A 17,754-nucleotide genomic window follows, 5' to 3' on the forward strand; every position below is an offset into this window, starting at 1 on the left:
TCAGGACAGCAGTCTTGCCATTTAGATTATGGCAGACACTGTTCATTGCTTATCCAAGTATTGTTTACTTCTTTTTTCCCTGCTAGCAGTGCTGTCTCCTGAGAAAGAGGCCAAAAACTTGTTTTTCTAAACTTGGTCCCCAGCCAGGTCTAGTCAATGACATAAAGACAGGTCTACTGGGGTGAGAGGTGGAGTTCTGGAACTCCTTTTCCTTCCTGATGAACAGAGACACTTGAAGAAAGCTCTTGCATTTGCCCTCTTTTCTTGGAAGTTGCTGAATGAGGACCTCATGCCTGGTGTTGATATACCTTCTTGCAATTATGAGGAAAAGTTCAAGAGAATCACAGAGATGCCTACTTTTTTTTTTTTTATTATGCTTTAGGTTTTAGGGTACATGTGCACAATGTGCAGGTTTGTTACATATGTATCCATGTGCCATGTTGATTTCCCGCACCCATTAACTCGTCATTTAGTATTAGGTATATCTCCTAATGCTGTCCCTCCCCCCTCCCCCAACCCCACAACAGTCCCAGGAGTGTGATGTTCCCCTTCCTGTGTCCATGAGTTCTCATTGTTCAATTCCCACCTATGAGTGAGAACATGCGGTGTTTGGTTTTTTGTCCTTGTGACTTATAATCTTGACATCATCAATCTGCCCAATCAACCCTAAAACAGCAGCTTAGGCATTACACCTGATGTGTAAGAATGTGTAACAACATATGAAACTGTTAATTATTTATTACTAAGAGAAAAACAGTTCATGAAACAGTACGTAATTCTGTGATAGCAAGAATTCATTTATACGTATATATGTATAAGAATATATATGAATATATTCATAGAAAAGGTTACAAGTATTATAATAATAATAATATTGAACACTTATTAAGCCCTTGAAGACTTTTCTAAATCCATTATAAACTGAGAGGCTTCAATTTTTACCTTTCTTTGTGTTGGTAATCTCAGATGGTATCGTTTCTGATTTCTGCTGAGAAACAGAGTCCATCAAATCTCCACTGTGAGGGGTTGCTGGCATTTCAGAAGGAGGACAAATAAGACCTGAATTGGGACTCCTGCTCACAGCACCATCTGCAAAGAGAATCTGAAGAAAGAACAAAAGTTTTCAGCATTCTCAGAAGCAAGGGAGAGGTTGTTTAACAATAAACACTGTGTGTCAAATGGAAACAGGTTCAAAATGATCCACAGAAGAAATGATGTTTGCAGACCTCCAGACCCAGCAGCACAAAGTAGATCATAGAAAGGTAGATTTGGAGTTCACAGACAATAGCCTAGTTACCACCATAATAATATTATTTTATATTTTCTATTTACCTTTTATTTTGTTTCTTTTCTTTTCTTTTTATTTCCATTGTTTCTTGGATTGATTTGAGTTTTATTTTTTCCATTCTTCACCTTTCCCCTTTGCGATTGGGAAATTATACACTCTATTTCAATTTTTCTAACGACTGTATTTAAAATTTTATCACAAATTTAAATTTATAGTTTCTATTAATATCTATCTAGTATGTACAGTGTCTCTAGGTACCACAGATATGTCTACCTGATATCAGTACCTAGACACTCCCAACGAACGTGACAAGGACCAATGTCAGTGTTGCTGATGAGAAGTCAAATGTCTACCTGGTTTTTATTCTTGTATAGGTAACTTGTTTTCTTCGGGAAACTTTTGGGATTGTCTATCTGTGCAGTCCTAAAATTGCATGATGGCATATTTAGATAATCTTTTAAAGTATCAGTTCTTATTGTCATTCAGTTGCCCTATTTAATCTGAAGTATTCTTTTTAAGCTCTGTGAAAATTTCTTATGTTATGTCTTTGATTCTTTTCTCCCTTCATTCTTACTATTTTCTTCTTCTGGAAATTATATTATATGGACCCTTTTTCCATATCTCTCAGCTTTTCTTGCCCTCATAATCTACCCCCTCCCATTTTTGATCATTCACAATTATTTCTAATTTCTAAGAACTCTTGATATTTTTCCTTAGCTACTTTTTAAAAAGTTGTTATTTTATGAACTGTTAACCTCTCAAGTCTGCCTATATCCCTTTTACCCGCTTTTAATTTTTTAAAGTACATAATTTCAGGTGCTATTTCTTTTAGATATTGAATTATGTACTTTACTTTTATGGGATTGCTTTCTTTCCAAGATTTATGACTCCTGAGTGCATGGGCATCTTTCTCATTGAGAATCCCTTTTACTTCTTGGTGCTGTAGCGTCTACTCACAGGAGCTCCTGTTTTGTGATCACTGGGAAAGGAAAGAGCAGGGCATATGGCTTCTGATTTTTAAGGTTTCTCGTCCCCATCTTCTGGGTGACAGTGAGTTACCTGGGGAACTACCCTCATTTTCTGAGCTCAGAGCTCCATATGCAAAATGTTTGTTGTAGAACTCCCATTTTGATGTTTAATTTTGCTGCATGTTTTCCTCTTGTGTATGTTTTAACTTTGTGCATATTTCTCCATCAGTTTGATCTCATCTGATCTGCATTTTAAAAGAAATTCTCCAAATCTTCTGATCTATTATTGATGACACGCTTTGTTGTTCTCCAGTACCATTATGAATTCATTATTTAAATTTTTAAAATTAGTTTAAGGTAGCTTGAGAGGGAGAAAAGGAAAAAACTGTTCAGTTTGCAATCTTATATCATGCAGAGAAATGACAAGTTTATTCGTATCCTGCTCTGCATATAGTGTTTTTTAATTCTAAATATATTATTTATCATTTGTCATTTTAAGGTGTCATTCCTTTTTCAAGTGAGTTGTTCCTTTTCCCCGCTATAGAACAGTTCCTTACCCATAACTTGTCTTTTACTTTGGAACAGGGAAGAATAATTTCTCTAACACATTCTTTTACCTGTGTGGATCCATCCAACATATATTTGACAACAGTGCCTTGACTGGTGATAACCCTTGAAGCCTCCTGCTCTGCAGGTGGCATCACCGTTTTATAGAACTCATAGTGCTTCACCCTCTGGGGGTAGCTCTGACGGACCATGATGTCCCAGCTGGGTTCCTCATCTATAGCATATTGACCTAAAAAAAGAATAAAGCCTTCTTGTGAACTAGACAATGCTGCAGGGCTGGATTTTACCTTCTTGCTTAATTATTTTCTTTTTCTTTTCTTTTCTTTGTTTTAAAAATAGAGACAAGGTCTCGCTTTGTCGTCCAGGCTGGAGTGCAATGGTGCAGTCGTAGCTCACTGCAGCCTCAAACTCCTGGATTCACGCCTTCTGAGCAGCTGGGACTATAGGCTCGCACCACAACACCCTGTTAAGTTTTTCTATTTTTTTGTAGACACAGGGTCTTATTATGTTGGCTACGCTGGTCTCAAACTCTTGGCCTCAAGCGATCCTCCCACCTCAGACTTCCAAAGTGCTGTGATTACAGGTGTGAGACACCATGCCTGGTGCTTATTTTCTTTTGTCTGCATGTGAGTAATAGGGCAGTTTCCATGTTATGACAGATGGCCTAGAATACTGGTTCTTTGATGACCTTGTTACATTCAAAGGTAGTAAATTAGGTCATCTACAACACCTAGTAGGTACCTTCTCCATGTGTAAGCCACTCTCTCTAATAAAATCCAGGACAATTTCTCTTAATTTATAATGTGGTTTACTGGGGCCAAAAAGCCTTAACACAAAGGAATTAACACATAATGATAGCATTTTAAGAACTATATATCAGGCTAACGGGAAAATCATGGCACCCCTTAAATCACAGAAGTTCAGTGCCTGCTTTGTTGCATCTTCTACTTCTACTGCAACAGTGAGTTTCTATTTAAGTGATATTCAAATTCAGTTACAAATGCAGATGCCTCATCAGGTTAATTGAAGAAATCTTACTTGTACTTACTTATTTAGCTGAAGAAGTTAGGAGCCATGTACAGAACCAACACTATAAAATTATCTATGGATACATGAAAATGAAGACTTGGTTTCCTTAACCTATTTAATCTACATCTATCTCTATGTACTTTGTGTCCAGTGTCATTTGTTTTGGTCAGACCAGCAACATGCTGCACCCATGACCATCTGTAGAGGCAAGAACATAGGGATACACACAAGTTTTTAAGAGCACTGGCTTTGTCATCACTGGGCTGAGAATGGCATTTCAGCTCTGCCAATTGGGAGTTGAGTGACCTTGGGCAAGTAACTGAACCTCCTGAAGACTCAATTTCCTTATTTTGTAAAATAGAGTAGTTAGTATTTAGATCATAATATTTGTATTTTTGACATGTATACTAAGTACTTAGATAGTGCCTGGCCATAGTAAATGCTAAAAATGTTAAAACAGTCTAGTGTTCATTATCAACAAGATGTATGTTTAACTGGCATGAAAATACACAATTTCCTGTTTTCTACGTGACATTTTGCTTCCTGCTTCCCCACTCTACACCATATAGCACTCACCTGTAGATTCTTGCCCAATGAAAGTCAACAGGAGCCCACTGGGGCAAGACACATTTAGGCTTTGGAAGGTGGGAACATCAAAAGTCTCCTGTAAAACAGGTTCTGGTTCTGCTTCTTCTTCCTGTAAATAATTTAGCATGTGAATAATGGGCTGTCATTTTCTTAATGAGCTATTATTTATTTTGACTAAGCAAGGATGTGCTGAGTGCTCAGGATATGACTTGCACAGAGCTAGGTGGACCCTGCAAGGATGCAGGAGTCTCTGTGGTTTTGCAATTTATATTCTACTTGCAGACTGACACACAGACAGGTGAGACAAATGGCAGTAACAATAGTTGGCACATCTTTTCTCAGAAAATAGAGATATAGTGAAAGTTAATAAGAACAATTGGGAAAGGATTTGTGGAATAATTGGGGCTTCAAGTAGGCCTTGAAGGATGCCTCTGTTTGGATATGTAGGTATAAGGGCAGTGCTGGCATCTGAATGTTGGTGTCCCCCGCCCAAACTCGTATGTTGGAACCTAATACCCAGTGTGACAGTATTAAAAGGTGAGACGGTTTAGAAAGTGATTAAGTCATGAGGGCTCCACCCTCATGAGTGGGATTAGTGCTTTTAAAGAAGAGGTTGATGGGAACACCTTTGCCTCTTCCTCTTTTGCCATGTGAGGACACATTGAAGGCACCATCTGTATGAGGAATAGCTGAGCCTGGTGGTTTGTGGTTGCAATTTCAGCTACTCAAAAGAGTGAGTTGGGAAGATCACCTGAGGCAAGGAGTTAGAGACCAGCCAGGGTAACACAGTGAGACTCAGTCTCTTTAAAAATTAAAAGAATTGGCCAGGCATGGTGGTGCATGCCTGTGGTCCCAGCTACTTGGGATGCTGAGGTGGGATGACTGCTTGAGCCCAGGAGTTTGAGCCCACACTACCATACTCCAGCCTGAGTGACAGAGCAAGAACTCCATTTTAAATAGAATAAAGTAAAATAAAATAAGAGAAACAGGCTCTCGCCAGACATCAAATCTGCTAATATCTTGATATTGGACTTCACGGCCTCTTGAACTGTGAGCAATAAATTTTGATTGTTTATAAATCACCTAGTCTAAGGTATTTTTTTATAGCAGTCCAAACTAATACATAAAAAGTGTGTGAGAGACCAACATCTCCAACACATTTTTTGGTGTATTCTTACAATTTGGATGCTAGAGATATTATGCTATTAGGATATCTGTCCTTTGTTTTCTATAATGAGCACATACTGCTTTTGTAGCAAATGAAAGTAATAAAAATAAAAGACAATTATGAAGTTATTTGTAAATTAATGAGGGTTTGGGTGTGTTTACTTTAAAATCCTAATTAATTTTATGTCAGCTATGCCTAAATCCCTTGTTTGGTTATATGTACTTAAGAATGAAATTTACTTGGTAACTTTCAAACAATCCCTAATGATGATCATTTCAATTTTTCCAATTGGTTCTCTTTTGTTAGCCACCAAAATCACTCCACTGGTACCCAATTGATGGATATTTGTTTTTTTCTAACTAGTCTTCTATTGTTGAACACTTAAGTTGTTCTGCCTTTTCTTTGTCACTAACAGAGGAAAAATATATAAATAATTAGCTAAAAATAAATTTAAAACACAAAGCAAAAAGAGAAAAATACTTATGAAATTCTGTAAAATGAACAAAACTGCTCAAAGATGCAAACCTGCCATGTCAAATCTGTCATCACACATAAAACTAGTATTATCCTCACCCTTCCATTATCACTTATTTTAAAAAAATTAAGTGAACAAATTGGTTTGCTAGCAAGATGCCTTTGGCCAAATTAATTTTAAATGAATTGCCTGGAGTTATTCTGTTTTAACACTTGAACATTTTTACTTAACAAGAGTCAAGGGGCCTGGCATGGGAAATTTTACCTAGTATAACTATGTAAATATGGTACAGAGGCAATGTCATATTTAAACCTCATAACTTTTACAAGGCCAGAGTCTGAAACCCAGGTTCTTGGGGTATTTTTAAACATTTTATCTTCTAGTAGTTGATTATTTGTACACTGTACTTTTTTAGTAGTAAGTACCAATAGTCAAGACTTAACCAATAGTTTCCTTGTTGCCGGTCTTTCAGAACCCTCTCTAAAAAAAAAAAAAAAAATTTATTTTACTTTAAGTTCTGGGACACATGTGAAGAATGTTCAGGTTTGTTACATAGGTGTATATGTACCATGGTGGTTTGCTGCACCTATCAACCTGATATCTATGTTTTAAGCCCTGCATGCATTAGGTATTTGTCCTAATGCTCTCCTGCTCCTTGCCCTTGACCCCCTGACAGGCCCCAGTGTGTGATATTCCCCACCCTGCGTCCATGTGTTCTCATTGTTCAACTCCCACTTATGAGTGAGAATGTGTGGTGTTTGGTTTTCTGTTCCTGTGTTAGTTTGCTGAGAATGATGGTTTCCAGCTTCATCCATGTCCCTGCAAAGGACATGAACTTATTCTTTTCTATGGCTGCATAGTATTCCATGGTGTATGTATACCACATTTTCTTTATTCAGTCTATCATTGATGGGCATTTGAGTTGGTTCCAAGTCTTTGCTATTGTAAATAGTGCTACAATAAACATATGTGTGCATGTGTCTTTATAGTAGAATGATTTATAATCCTTTGGGTATATACTCAGTAATGAGATTGCTGGGTTAAATGGTATTTCTGGTTCTAGATCCTTGAGGAATTGCAACACTATTTTCCACAATGGTTGAACTAATGTACACTCCCACCAACAGTGGAAAAGCAGAACCATCTTTTGATCTTTGTTTTATTGGATCTTTGTTTAGAGTCCAAGTGTGTGTGTGTGTGTGTGTGTGTGTGTGTGTGCACATGTGTGTGTTTACTATGATGAAGGGCTAGGGGTAATAGGTGGACTACTCTTTAATCAGAGGTGGGCTGTCAGTCTTGTTAGATTCTTAGCACATCAATATCTAAGACCAACTTGACCAAATGAAACTGATTCCATTGTTTGGTTAAATATATTTTTCTTCTAATTGTTATTTATCACAGTGGAGCTAAACAAAGTATTAAAAATAAGGAATGGCAGAAACTTGACCAACCAAAAGCAAAGAAAACCCAAGAAATAGAGTGGATAGAAGGTTGAACTAAGTTTTTCCAAACTTAGAATGAATGACCTGACACAACTTATGTATGACAATATGTCTCCTGGAGTGGTAACCCAACTTTTGTGTACAAATCCTTCTTGTCTATTCAAAGTTGAGACTACAAGGGATGTTAATGTATCTGCACAATAAAACGTATGCACTATAATAACACTATTGACATAAGTCATGGTTTTAAAAAAGTTAACACTGAAGCAGAAACAGAGTTTGGGAATCTATGGCAAGGTTCATTTACCTTTTTCTCTTCTTCTTTTGGGTGCTCTTCTTCTTTAAGGGATTCTTTGGGTTTTTCTTTGCCTTTTGTTTTCCCTTTAGCTTTGCTTTGAGGAACGGTCACTATAACAGGAACCACTGTTGGAGTGAGTGCTGAAGGGATATTCAATATTGTTTCTAAATCAGGATCCTTATCTTCTATAAACAGAAAAAGTAAAAATGAAGTTGATTCAACATTCATATTTGATATCCTTGTGAAATAACATTTACAACTCAAAAATTTACACAAGTTGACAACAATTTTTACCTCGCTAAATATGATTTATCAGTTGGATAGATTTCAGGAGTAATGAAGTTGGTTTGCAAATCAGGACTGTAGTTAGAAAATTTGAGGTATTTATTACTTGGATATGCTTCACTGAATCATTATTTCTCATGTTCTTGCCTTCCCATCTACATTGTAAACTCCTTAATGATAGGGCATTAAACTATATTTAAATTTATTTGAGAAATATTTGAGAGGCTCTTATGTATAAAATGTTTAGAGCAGCAGAAAATAATGAAAAAAATGTGCAAAAGTCCTTGTAGAGTCAAAATAGTCTAAATAAGATCTGCGTAAATAACCAAACATAAAGACTACTAAATATAAATAGAATAAATGGTACGAACAAGAAAATCCAGAAAAGAAACTTGTATGTGATAAACTTGCTGGGTTTTAAAAGATTGCCAGAATTCTAAAAGGAGAGCTCATGCTAGGAGTAATTATGTGGGGAGCTCTAAAGCATCCTGTGTGTCATGAATTTTATTTTCCTCTGGGTTCCAGAAAAACATTCTCTGAATCTTTTACCTCTATAGTCAATTTTTTTTTCTCAATCTCCTCTACTTACTCTTTTGTCAGTCCCGTAAATGTTTTTATTTATTATTATTATTATTATTATTATTTTGAGACAGAGTGTCACTCTGTCACCCAGGCTGGAGTGCAGTGGTGCAACCTCGGCTCACTGCAACCTCCTCCCAGGTTCAAGCAGTTCTTGTGCCTCGGCCTCTCGAGTAGCTGGGATTACAGGCACCTGCCACCATGCCTGGCTAATTTTTTTGTATTTTGAATAGACACGGGGTTTCACCATGTTGACCAAGCTGGTCTCGAACTCCTGACCTCAAGTGATCTGCCCGCCTTGGCCTCCAAAGTGCTGGGATTACAGACATGAGCCACCATGCTCAGCCAATCCCCTAAATGTTTTTAGGTTGCAGGGTTTATTATGTTCTCAATCCTGCTTGCCTGTAATAATTACTCATGAAATTAGAAAAACAACATGCTCAGGCCCCACCTTGACCTACTGAATCAGATTCATTGGAGATGAGGCCCAGGCACTTGTATTTGTGAAACACTACATGTGACTGTGATGCACAGCTAGGGCTGAGCAACTCTCTTATATATATTAGATCTGGATGATCTCATTTACCACTGGGGCTTCAATTGCCATCTACATGCTAATGACTCCAAAATTAACATCTCAAGGCATGACCTTCCTTCTCACTTCCAGACCTATATTTCTCACTTTTTTAAGGCATCTCCTGGTTGTGGTGCTACAGACAATTCAAACTCAATTAAGTCTCTCTTCTCCAAAGCAGATTAAGCCCCCTACATTCTTAATTTCAGTTAATACCATGAGCAATTATGCACTCTGTTCCCCAAGTTAGACATTGAGATCATTTGCATTTACTCTTTTTGACTCATCCTACACATCCAACCAGTCATCAAGGCCTAAGATCTTCCTCCCAAATTATGCCTCTTCTATCTATTCCCATTATCTTATTTCAGGGTCCCATAATTGCTTGCTGGGTCTTCTGCAGCAGTTTGCTAACTGATACCATAGCACTTCCAATACCACCACTTCAGTGTACTCTCCAAACTACCATTAAAATTATGCTCCTAAAGTAAAATATGATCATGTCACCTCCCTTACTTAAAGTCCTCTGCCACTCACTGCTTATGTAGGGCATGTAACATTCTTCATAATCTGGTTTTCACCTACCTCCACTGCAGCCACACTGAACTTTTCACCTTTCTGTGAAGATGCCATGTTTTGACACAATTGTGTGTTTATTAACATGGTTCTTAAGTTCTGGAATTCCCTTTGCTCGTTTCTGTGCCTGGATAGTTCCCACTCTGTGGGGAGCCAAATTCACATTCCCATGCATTGGCAAAGCCTGCAGACAGGGAAGTAGGTGGCATGGCAAAGACCTGACCGCTGAAGATCCTGTCATGGGTAGCTTCCTGTTCTTACCAGATCAGTGAAGCGCTGTGAATGGCTTTTCATAGTTAATGGTTAGCACAGGACAGACTGCGGAGGCCGCATCAATTGAAGACAAAAGCAATTATTGTCTGGACTTTTGACCCCTGGCATGTATAAAAGCACTGAATAAACCAGAGCTTGTGGCGCTTCCCTATCAGGGGACCGTCCCTCCTAATCCCGCTTCTCTGTGTCTTTCTTTCATCATTCCTCTCACTACTTCTCGGTGCATCCCTGAATAACCCCTGCGGCAGGACCGCAAGAGGTGGTGCCCGAACAGGGACCCGAGAAATACTGTGAGAAGAACGCCCAGTTCTGGTAAGTTCTGCAGAAGTTGTGAGTATAAACAGTTGTGGGCGCATAGTCATACATTAGGAGTAAAAATGGGACATTCTGGTTCTAAGGAACGAGCTCTTTACATTCAAGTGTTGCAATCTATGATGCATGCCTGTGGGGCTTCTATAAAAACTAAGCAGTTAGAAAAATTCTTGGAGACAGTACAAGAGGCATGTCCTTGGTTCCCTGAGGAAGGCACTATTAACATGGATACCTGGTCAAAGGTAGGGGAAGGCCTGTGGAAGCATTATACTCTGCATGGCCCTGATAGAACTCCTGTAGACACCTTTGGGCTTTTTAACCTGGTCCAGGAGTGCCTTGTGCCTTTCCCTGAGGCTTACAAGCCCCTTGGGACAACATCCAGTGGGGAACCTTCTGCCCCTATCATGTCTGAGGAAAAGTTGGTTGTTGGTCATCAACCGTCTCCAAGAGATGAGAAATTGTCTTGTGAGGAGACTGAAAAATTACCATTGCCTACTTCTCCTGCTTCACCTCTGCTTTCACCAGGGGAAGATGAAGAGGCCCTGGTACGTGCTTTTGCAGCTACCTTTATTAAAAAGCCCCCTGGGGCTCCTAATGCTTGCTTGCCTCCTTTAAAATTGAGCACCTTGCCTGCAACTGTTATGTCTCCCCTTGAAGGGGCTCTTCATCAAGCTCGTATGTCAGGGGAGACTCTTGAGGGTTTTCATGCCTTCCCTGTCAGGCTTGACCCACAGACAAATCAGCAATATCACGAGCCTCTGCCTTTTAAGACTTTAAAGGACCGCAAGACCACTCAGCTCTAAAGTCCCATCTGAAATGCTACAATTTCTCTGAAGTATGTGCTGACTGTTCCCAGTACTCTCTTTACGTATAATTTCTAGCACTAAGACAGTTATTATTGCTCTATTTATATGTTTTCCTTGTTCATTAGACAGTGAGTTCTTTGTGTAGATGTACCATGATTTAATTCATCTTAGTGGCTCAGTGCCAGCAAGTTGCTTGACCCATAGAAGGTACAGTATATAAACAAGTGAATGGTGTTCAGTTTCAGGCATCTGGAAATTCCCCCCTCTCATCCCCATCCATTTACTAATATTCAGTAAATATTTATTGTGTACCTACTACTATGTACTGTGAAATGGATAGCAATGATGGATGAGACAGATAAGGAGTGTATAATTTAGTGGGTAGTTCAGATTAGAACCCCTCAGGTACAATGCTGTGTGTTCAGTCTGTGATAGAGGAAATACCGAGTGCCTTAGGAACCCAGAAGAAGGGTATCTACGGCAAAATGTCTTTGTACAGTCTACTGTGGCTATACTGAACACTTCACCTTTCCATAAATGGAAAAGCCTTTCTATGCTTTTACACTACTGGACTTTTACACACGCTATTCCTGGTATCTAGAATTCCTTTCCTTCCATTTTTTGCATAGGCAATTCTCACTCACCTCCAAAGATCCAGTTCGCATACTACTGCCACTTACTCTGGGAAGCATTTCTCAGAGCAAGTAACACCTCTATGCTGTGGCTTGCAGGATGGGAGGAAGTTTAATTGTTGAAAGTAGTGGTGCACATGTCAGGAGAAAGTATTCTGAGTAGTGGTACAGCATGAGAAAATGGGCAGATGTAAGAGACAGCATAGTTTATTCAAGGAACTGAAAGGCACAGAAATAATAGGGTAGGAAGGTATACTTCTCTATGGGAAAATAGATCAGGTTCGTTGTCATCCAGGGTTTGGGTAAAGAAGGTAAAACATAAGTTGGGGCCTGATTAATATTAATATTAAGATTAAGATTCTTAATTTTAGGTATATTCACTAGGCGCCCTGAAAGGCAGTAAGAAGCAAGAATGACCTATTCCTCTTAGCAAGAAGGTACAAAGTAGTGTCCAAAGATGAGATTGGGTTTCTGTATATTTTTGCCTATTGCATAGCTGTACTGTCTACTCTTTGTCCAAAAGGATACTAAATTATGTTTAGCTGTGTCTACCCAATTAAAGGGGGATAACTGGAATGGAAACTTGTTAAGCCATTAGCAGATAAAGTTCTTAAATATCAGTTATATATGAATCCTTAGGAAATGTGTGTGTGTGTATATATATGCATATAATTTTTACAAAGATTTATACCTTCAACTTTTTAAAAAAACATATAGAATGTAAAATATTACTTATTATCTACACTATAAACATTTTCAAATGCCATATTTATAACTTGAAATTAGGAACATCTGTTTAAAATGGAATTATTACATATTAATTTAAGGGCTAAATCAAGATTAAGAAAATCACTCAGGAATAGGAGCAACAAAATTGATAGTAGGTATAAATATCTTAAGCCAAAATAATGATAACCTATATTAAGAAGAGGTAGGAATTTTTAGTGACTGGGTAGTGATAACGGATTTTAATATGTAATTTATTAGGCATCAAATGACTTCTCCAGTTGCTGATTTAACAACAAATCAAAGGCAAAGGCAAAATTAAAACACAAAATCTCCAATAAAGCAAAAATACTAAGAAATCTAGTGGACTCTCAAACTCAGTAGAGTTCTAGGATATTTGACACAAGGTAAGAAATAAGATTATAATCATCCATTGAAAATTTATCTCTGCAAAAAAGAAACTATATAGAAAGACAGGTAATTGGATCAGCATGATCTACTCTAACATAAAGTTTTAAGTTTATGCACCACAGAGTTTACCCTTTGATTTTATAATACTTTAAGAAAATATGTTGTGGCAGATCCCTCTAAAATGCATGGGAAGCCACAGATTTCCTAATTGGTTCTTGGTAAAGTGACATCCTATTTTGTGGTTTGTAAAGAAACAGCTTCCAGTTGGATAATTTCTTTATTGAAAATGGGGTAGAAGGCCAGGTGCAGTGGTTCACGTTTGTAATCCCAGCACTTTGGGAGGCCAAGGTGGGAGGATCACTTGAGCACAGGAGTTTAAGACCAGCTTGAGAAACACAGTAAGACTTCATCTCCACCAAAAATAATTAGCCAGGTGTGGTGGCATGCACCTGAAGTCCCAATTACTCAGGAGGCTGAGATGGGAGGATTGCTTGAGCTCAGGAGTTTGAGGCTGTTGTGAGGCATGATTGTGCCACTGCACTCCAGCCTAAGTGACAGAGCAAGATCCTGTCTCAAAAAAAGAAAGAAAAAAAGAAAGAAAGAAAGGAAGGAAGGAAGGAAGAAAGAAAGAGAAAGAAAGAAAGAAAGAAAGAAAGAAAGAAAGAAAGAAAGAAAGAAAGAAAGAAAGAAAGAAAGAAGGAAGGAAGGAAGTGGGGTACAGAAATCTTTCAATATGTCCACTTAATAGCTCCTTTAAGGCTAATGTCCTGAAGCACACTGAACAGTTCTATAATAACAGGATTCACAAAGAAAACCAAGAGGATTCCTTATCAATTTATGCTTTCTTTTACACCCAACTAAAAGGCTCATTTTTATGGGGTAGTTAAGAAGGATAACTGGTATATATGAGTGTATATACATGTATACATACATGTATATATATCACACAAGTAATCTTATATGTATAAGTGATTATATAAAATGTCAAAACATTTTTATTTTGTACGTATCTATGTATAAAAGATTATATATATACTTGTATACACACATATATAGACACACACACACACACACACACACCTCTTCTATTACCATCCTGCAGGAAAAACTATGAGGAGCATTAAATCACAACATGTTATTGACAAGTGAGCAGACTGAGAATGGGCAGTGGCAGGGACCCTTGGCTGTGGGGCACACTTATCCTTTCTGTTGTGTTCATTTCACCTGGTGCCATTCCATTTGATCCATAGTAACTTATCGAGAGGCAGATTCCATTTTCTAAGGTGGCAGAAAAAGATCCAAACTTGCTGAAAGCTTTATTCTTTGCATCTGATACTTCTAAAATACAAAATCAAATCAAGAACATTTTCATTTAATTCAAAATAAATATAACTAAGACTCAGTGGGAAGGCAGGGAATGGAGTTCATAGTTGGTCTAACACAGTCAACTTAAAAAATAATTGGTTTAGCTTGACCATGCACTCAGGGTTGTTAGAGGTAGGGTGGAATTACAAAGATAAGAACATGAAACTCTTGTTTTAAGGAACTTAGGTTAAAGTGAAGTGAGGAAATCAATGGGTTGATGGCATAGCCATAAGCAGATTATTCATCTGGTAGGTCATCCACGTGGCTTTTAAAATTAAAACCATCAGTTCAGTTTCAGTTTCCCCACATTTTAAAACATTTTCTTAAATTCCCACATTTAAACTTTTTTACATTTTAAAACATTTAAAAATTTAAACAATTTAGTCAAACATAATTTTAAAACAAAATTGTTAAGGTACTTTTTTTTCTTTTCTCAATTTTTAGGTTTAGGGGGTACATGTGCAGGTTTGTTACATGGGTAAACTGCATGCCACTGGGGTTTGATGTACAAACAATTTCATCACCTAGTTAGTGAGCATAGTACCTGATAGGTAGTTTTTTGATCCTTACCCTCCTCCCAACCTCCCCTCTTAAATAGGCCCCACTGTCTATCATTCCCATCTTTATGCCCATGTGTACTCAGCGTTTAGATCTACTTATTAGTGAGAAAATGCCGCATTTGGTTTTCTGTTCCTGCGTTAGTTCGTTTAGGATAATGGCCTCCGCTGCATCCATGTGCTGCAAAGTATATGTTTTAGTTTTTCGTGGCTGCATAACATTCCATAGTGTGTATGTACCACATTTTCTTTATCCAGTCCACCACTAATGAGCAACTAGGTTGATTCCATTTCTTTGCTATCATGTATAGAAAACACACATCTGAAGGTATATGTAAAGAATTTGTGAATTTTCTGGCTTGTTTTATTTTCAGTTCACCATTTCCTCTATTATCAGATAATAAAGATGGGGCAATATTGATTTAAAATAATGTAACTCATGCAAAGATAATTTTTAGACTGGGAAATTCAAATGAACCATGGAACAAAAGGTAATACTTTAAGAGAATGAAAAGAGAAGCCACAGAGTTGGAGAAAATATCTGCAAAAGACATATCTGTTAAAGGACTATTACTCAAAATGTATGAAGAATTCTTAAAGCTCAATAACCAGAAAATAAAAACCTGATTAAAAAATGGGCAAGAAACTTCAACAGACACTTCACCAAGGAAGATATACAAATGGCAAATAAGCATATGAAAAGATGTTCAGTATTATTTGTTATCTGGAAAATGCAGATTAAAACAAGATACCACTAGACACCTTATAGAATGGAGAAAATCTAAAACAGCAAATAATGGTGAGGATATAGAGCAACAAGAACTTTCATTCATTGCTGGTGGGAATGCATAATGGTACAGCGAATTTGGAAGACAGTTTGGTGGATTCTTCCAACATGAACTTACTCTTACCCTATAATCCAAAAGTCACACTCCTTGGTGTTTCCCCAAGGGAGCTGAAAACTTATGGCCACACACAAACCTGTACACGAATGTTTGTAGCACCTTTATTCACAATTGCCAAAAGCTGGAGGCAACCAAGATGTCCTTCGGTAGGTGGGTGGAAAAATAAAATTGTAGTATATCTAGACAATGTAATATCATTTAGTTTTCAAAAGAAATAAACTATCAAGCCATGAAAAGACATGCAGGAAACTTAAATGCATATTACTAAATGAAAAAAGTCAATCTGAAAAGGCTACAAAGTGTATAATTCCAACTACATGCTATTATGGAGAAAGCAAAAGTATGGACAAAGTAAAAAGATCAGTGATTATCAGGGGTTAGGAAGGAGGGAGAGATGAATAGACAGAGCACAGATATTTAGGGCAGTGAAACCACTCTGTATGATACTATAACGGTAGACACATGCCATTATACATTTGTTCAAACCCTTAGAATGCACAACACCAAGGGTAATGTAACTTTAGACTCTGGGTGATAATGATATATGTTAATGTAGGTTCATCGACTGTAACAAATGTACCACTCTGGGTGAGGCATGTTGATAGTGGAGGAGGCTGTGCATGTGTACGGGAAGAGGGTATTGAGAAATCTCTGTAACTTTTGTTCAATTTCATCAGGAACCTAAAACTGCTATAAAAAATAAAATCTGGTAAAGAAAAAAGATAACACTTAATGTCCATTAGGGTTCAGTTCAGGAAAATAGGCATCTTCATGCACTATTAATAAGAGAGTGTATTGGTAGAAACTTGAGAAAAAGAACGTGCAATGAGCCATTTAATGGAGTGGAGTGGACAGAGACAGGAGAATTAGTCAGAAGAAAGAAACCACTAAACAGCTGCTTACCTGTTTCAAGACTTTGTTCCTCATCTCCTTCTTCTTCCTCTTCTAAATAATCATCCCCTTTCTCTTCCTTTTTCACAATTTCCTTAGGGTCGTTTAAATGAATTATAAAATTGTGCTTATCCTTTATCACTCTCACTTTGATAAAAGTCGGGCCTGAGGAGGAACCATAGAATAGAAGATGGGCTGATTAGGATGCCACATTAAGCTCCTTGATAAGATGATTACACAATGCTGCACAGAAACTAACACAGGAACAGAAAATCAAACACTGCGTGTTCTCACTTAGGAATGGCAGCTAAACATTGAGAACACATGAACACAAAGAAGAGAACAATAGACACCAGGGCTACTTGAAGGTGGGAGGAGGGTGAGGACCAAAAACTACCTGCCGAGTACTCTATTACCTAGGTGGTGAAATAATATGCACACCAAAGCCCTGCGATACACAATTTACCTATAGAACCAACCTGAATAGATATCCCTGAAACAAAAATAAAAAGGCAGCATAGAATATAAACCAGGGAGAGGAAATGCCTAGAGATGTCAACACCTCTATAAAAGAATGCCTAAGGAAATAAAGTAATGGTGGAATTCTAGGCATGAATGGCAGGTAGACCAAGGAGGTATTTGCAGGCCTTGTAGTCACATTTCAAACCCAATTTCAGAAGAGAAAATGAACTGGCTGAGGCAATGTATGCCTATAATCAATGTTATAATTCATCAAATGATATAATTAATGTGAAATGGTTTTGCAACTTATAAAAATTATGTGTTAGTTATAGTAGCTATTATTATTGTGGTCGTTAATAAAAATTTTTCCAACAACCCAATCTCTTTTTTAGTGTTTGGACTCATTTTTCTTCTTTTTGTTAAAAAAAATGGCTATTTCCTTTCAATTTGGACTGAGCTATCGTCCCTCAAAATTGACAGGACTAGGAGAAAATACTGAATTTACTATGAATCACCTGAAACTTATATGCATTGTATGCATATACAAGTCTCAGTAAGAGCTACAATAGATGGATAT

At 37.5% G+C, this 17,754-nt stretch overlaps 1 protein-coding gene across 6 annotated transcripts in view; it reads right to left on the reverse strand.

The window, feature by feature from the left end:
• SPAG17 (sperm associated antigen 17) overlaps positions 1-17,754 on the reverse strand; it is a 238,646-nt gene that overhangs the window by 71,297 nt on the left and 149,595 nt on the right. For all 6 annotated transcript variants that reach the window (XM_063624696.1, XM_063624697.1, XM_063624699.1 and 3 more), the window contains exons 23-28: positions 16,728-16,880; positions 14,222-14,335; positions 7,833-8,008; positions 4,429-4,549; positions 2,874-3,052; positions 943-1,102 (exon numbers count right to left, since the gene is read on the reverse strand). In XM_063624696.1, the coding sequence (XP_063480766.1) occupies positions 943-1,102; positions 2,874-3,052; positions 4,429-4,549; positions 7,833-8,008; positions 14,222-14,335; positions 16,728-16,880 (903 nt within the window). The remainder of the gene's footprint in view (positions 1-942; positions 1,103-2,873; positions 3,053-4,428; positions 4,550-7,832; positions 8,009-14,221; positions 14,336-16,727; positions 16,881-17,754) is intronic.

This window comes from Symphalangus syndactylus, chromosome 12, assembly GCF_028878055.3.
Source record: "Symphalangus syndactylus isolate Jambi chromosome 12, NHGRI_mSymSyn1-v2.1_pri, whole genome shotgun sequence".
In the NCBI taxonomy this organism is placed as follows: Eukaryota; Metazoa; Chordata; class Mammalia; order Primates; family Hylobatidae; genus Symphalangus; species Symphalangus syndactylus.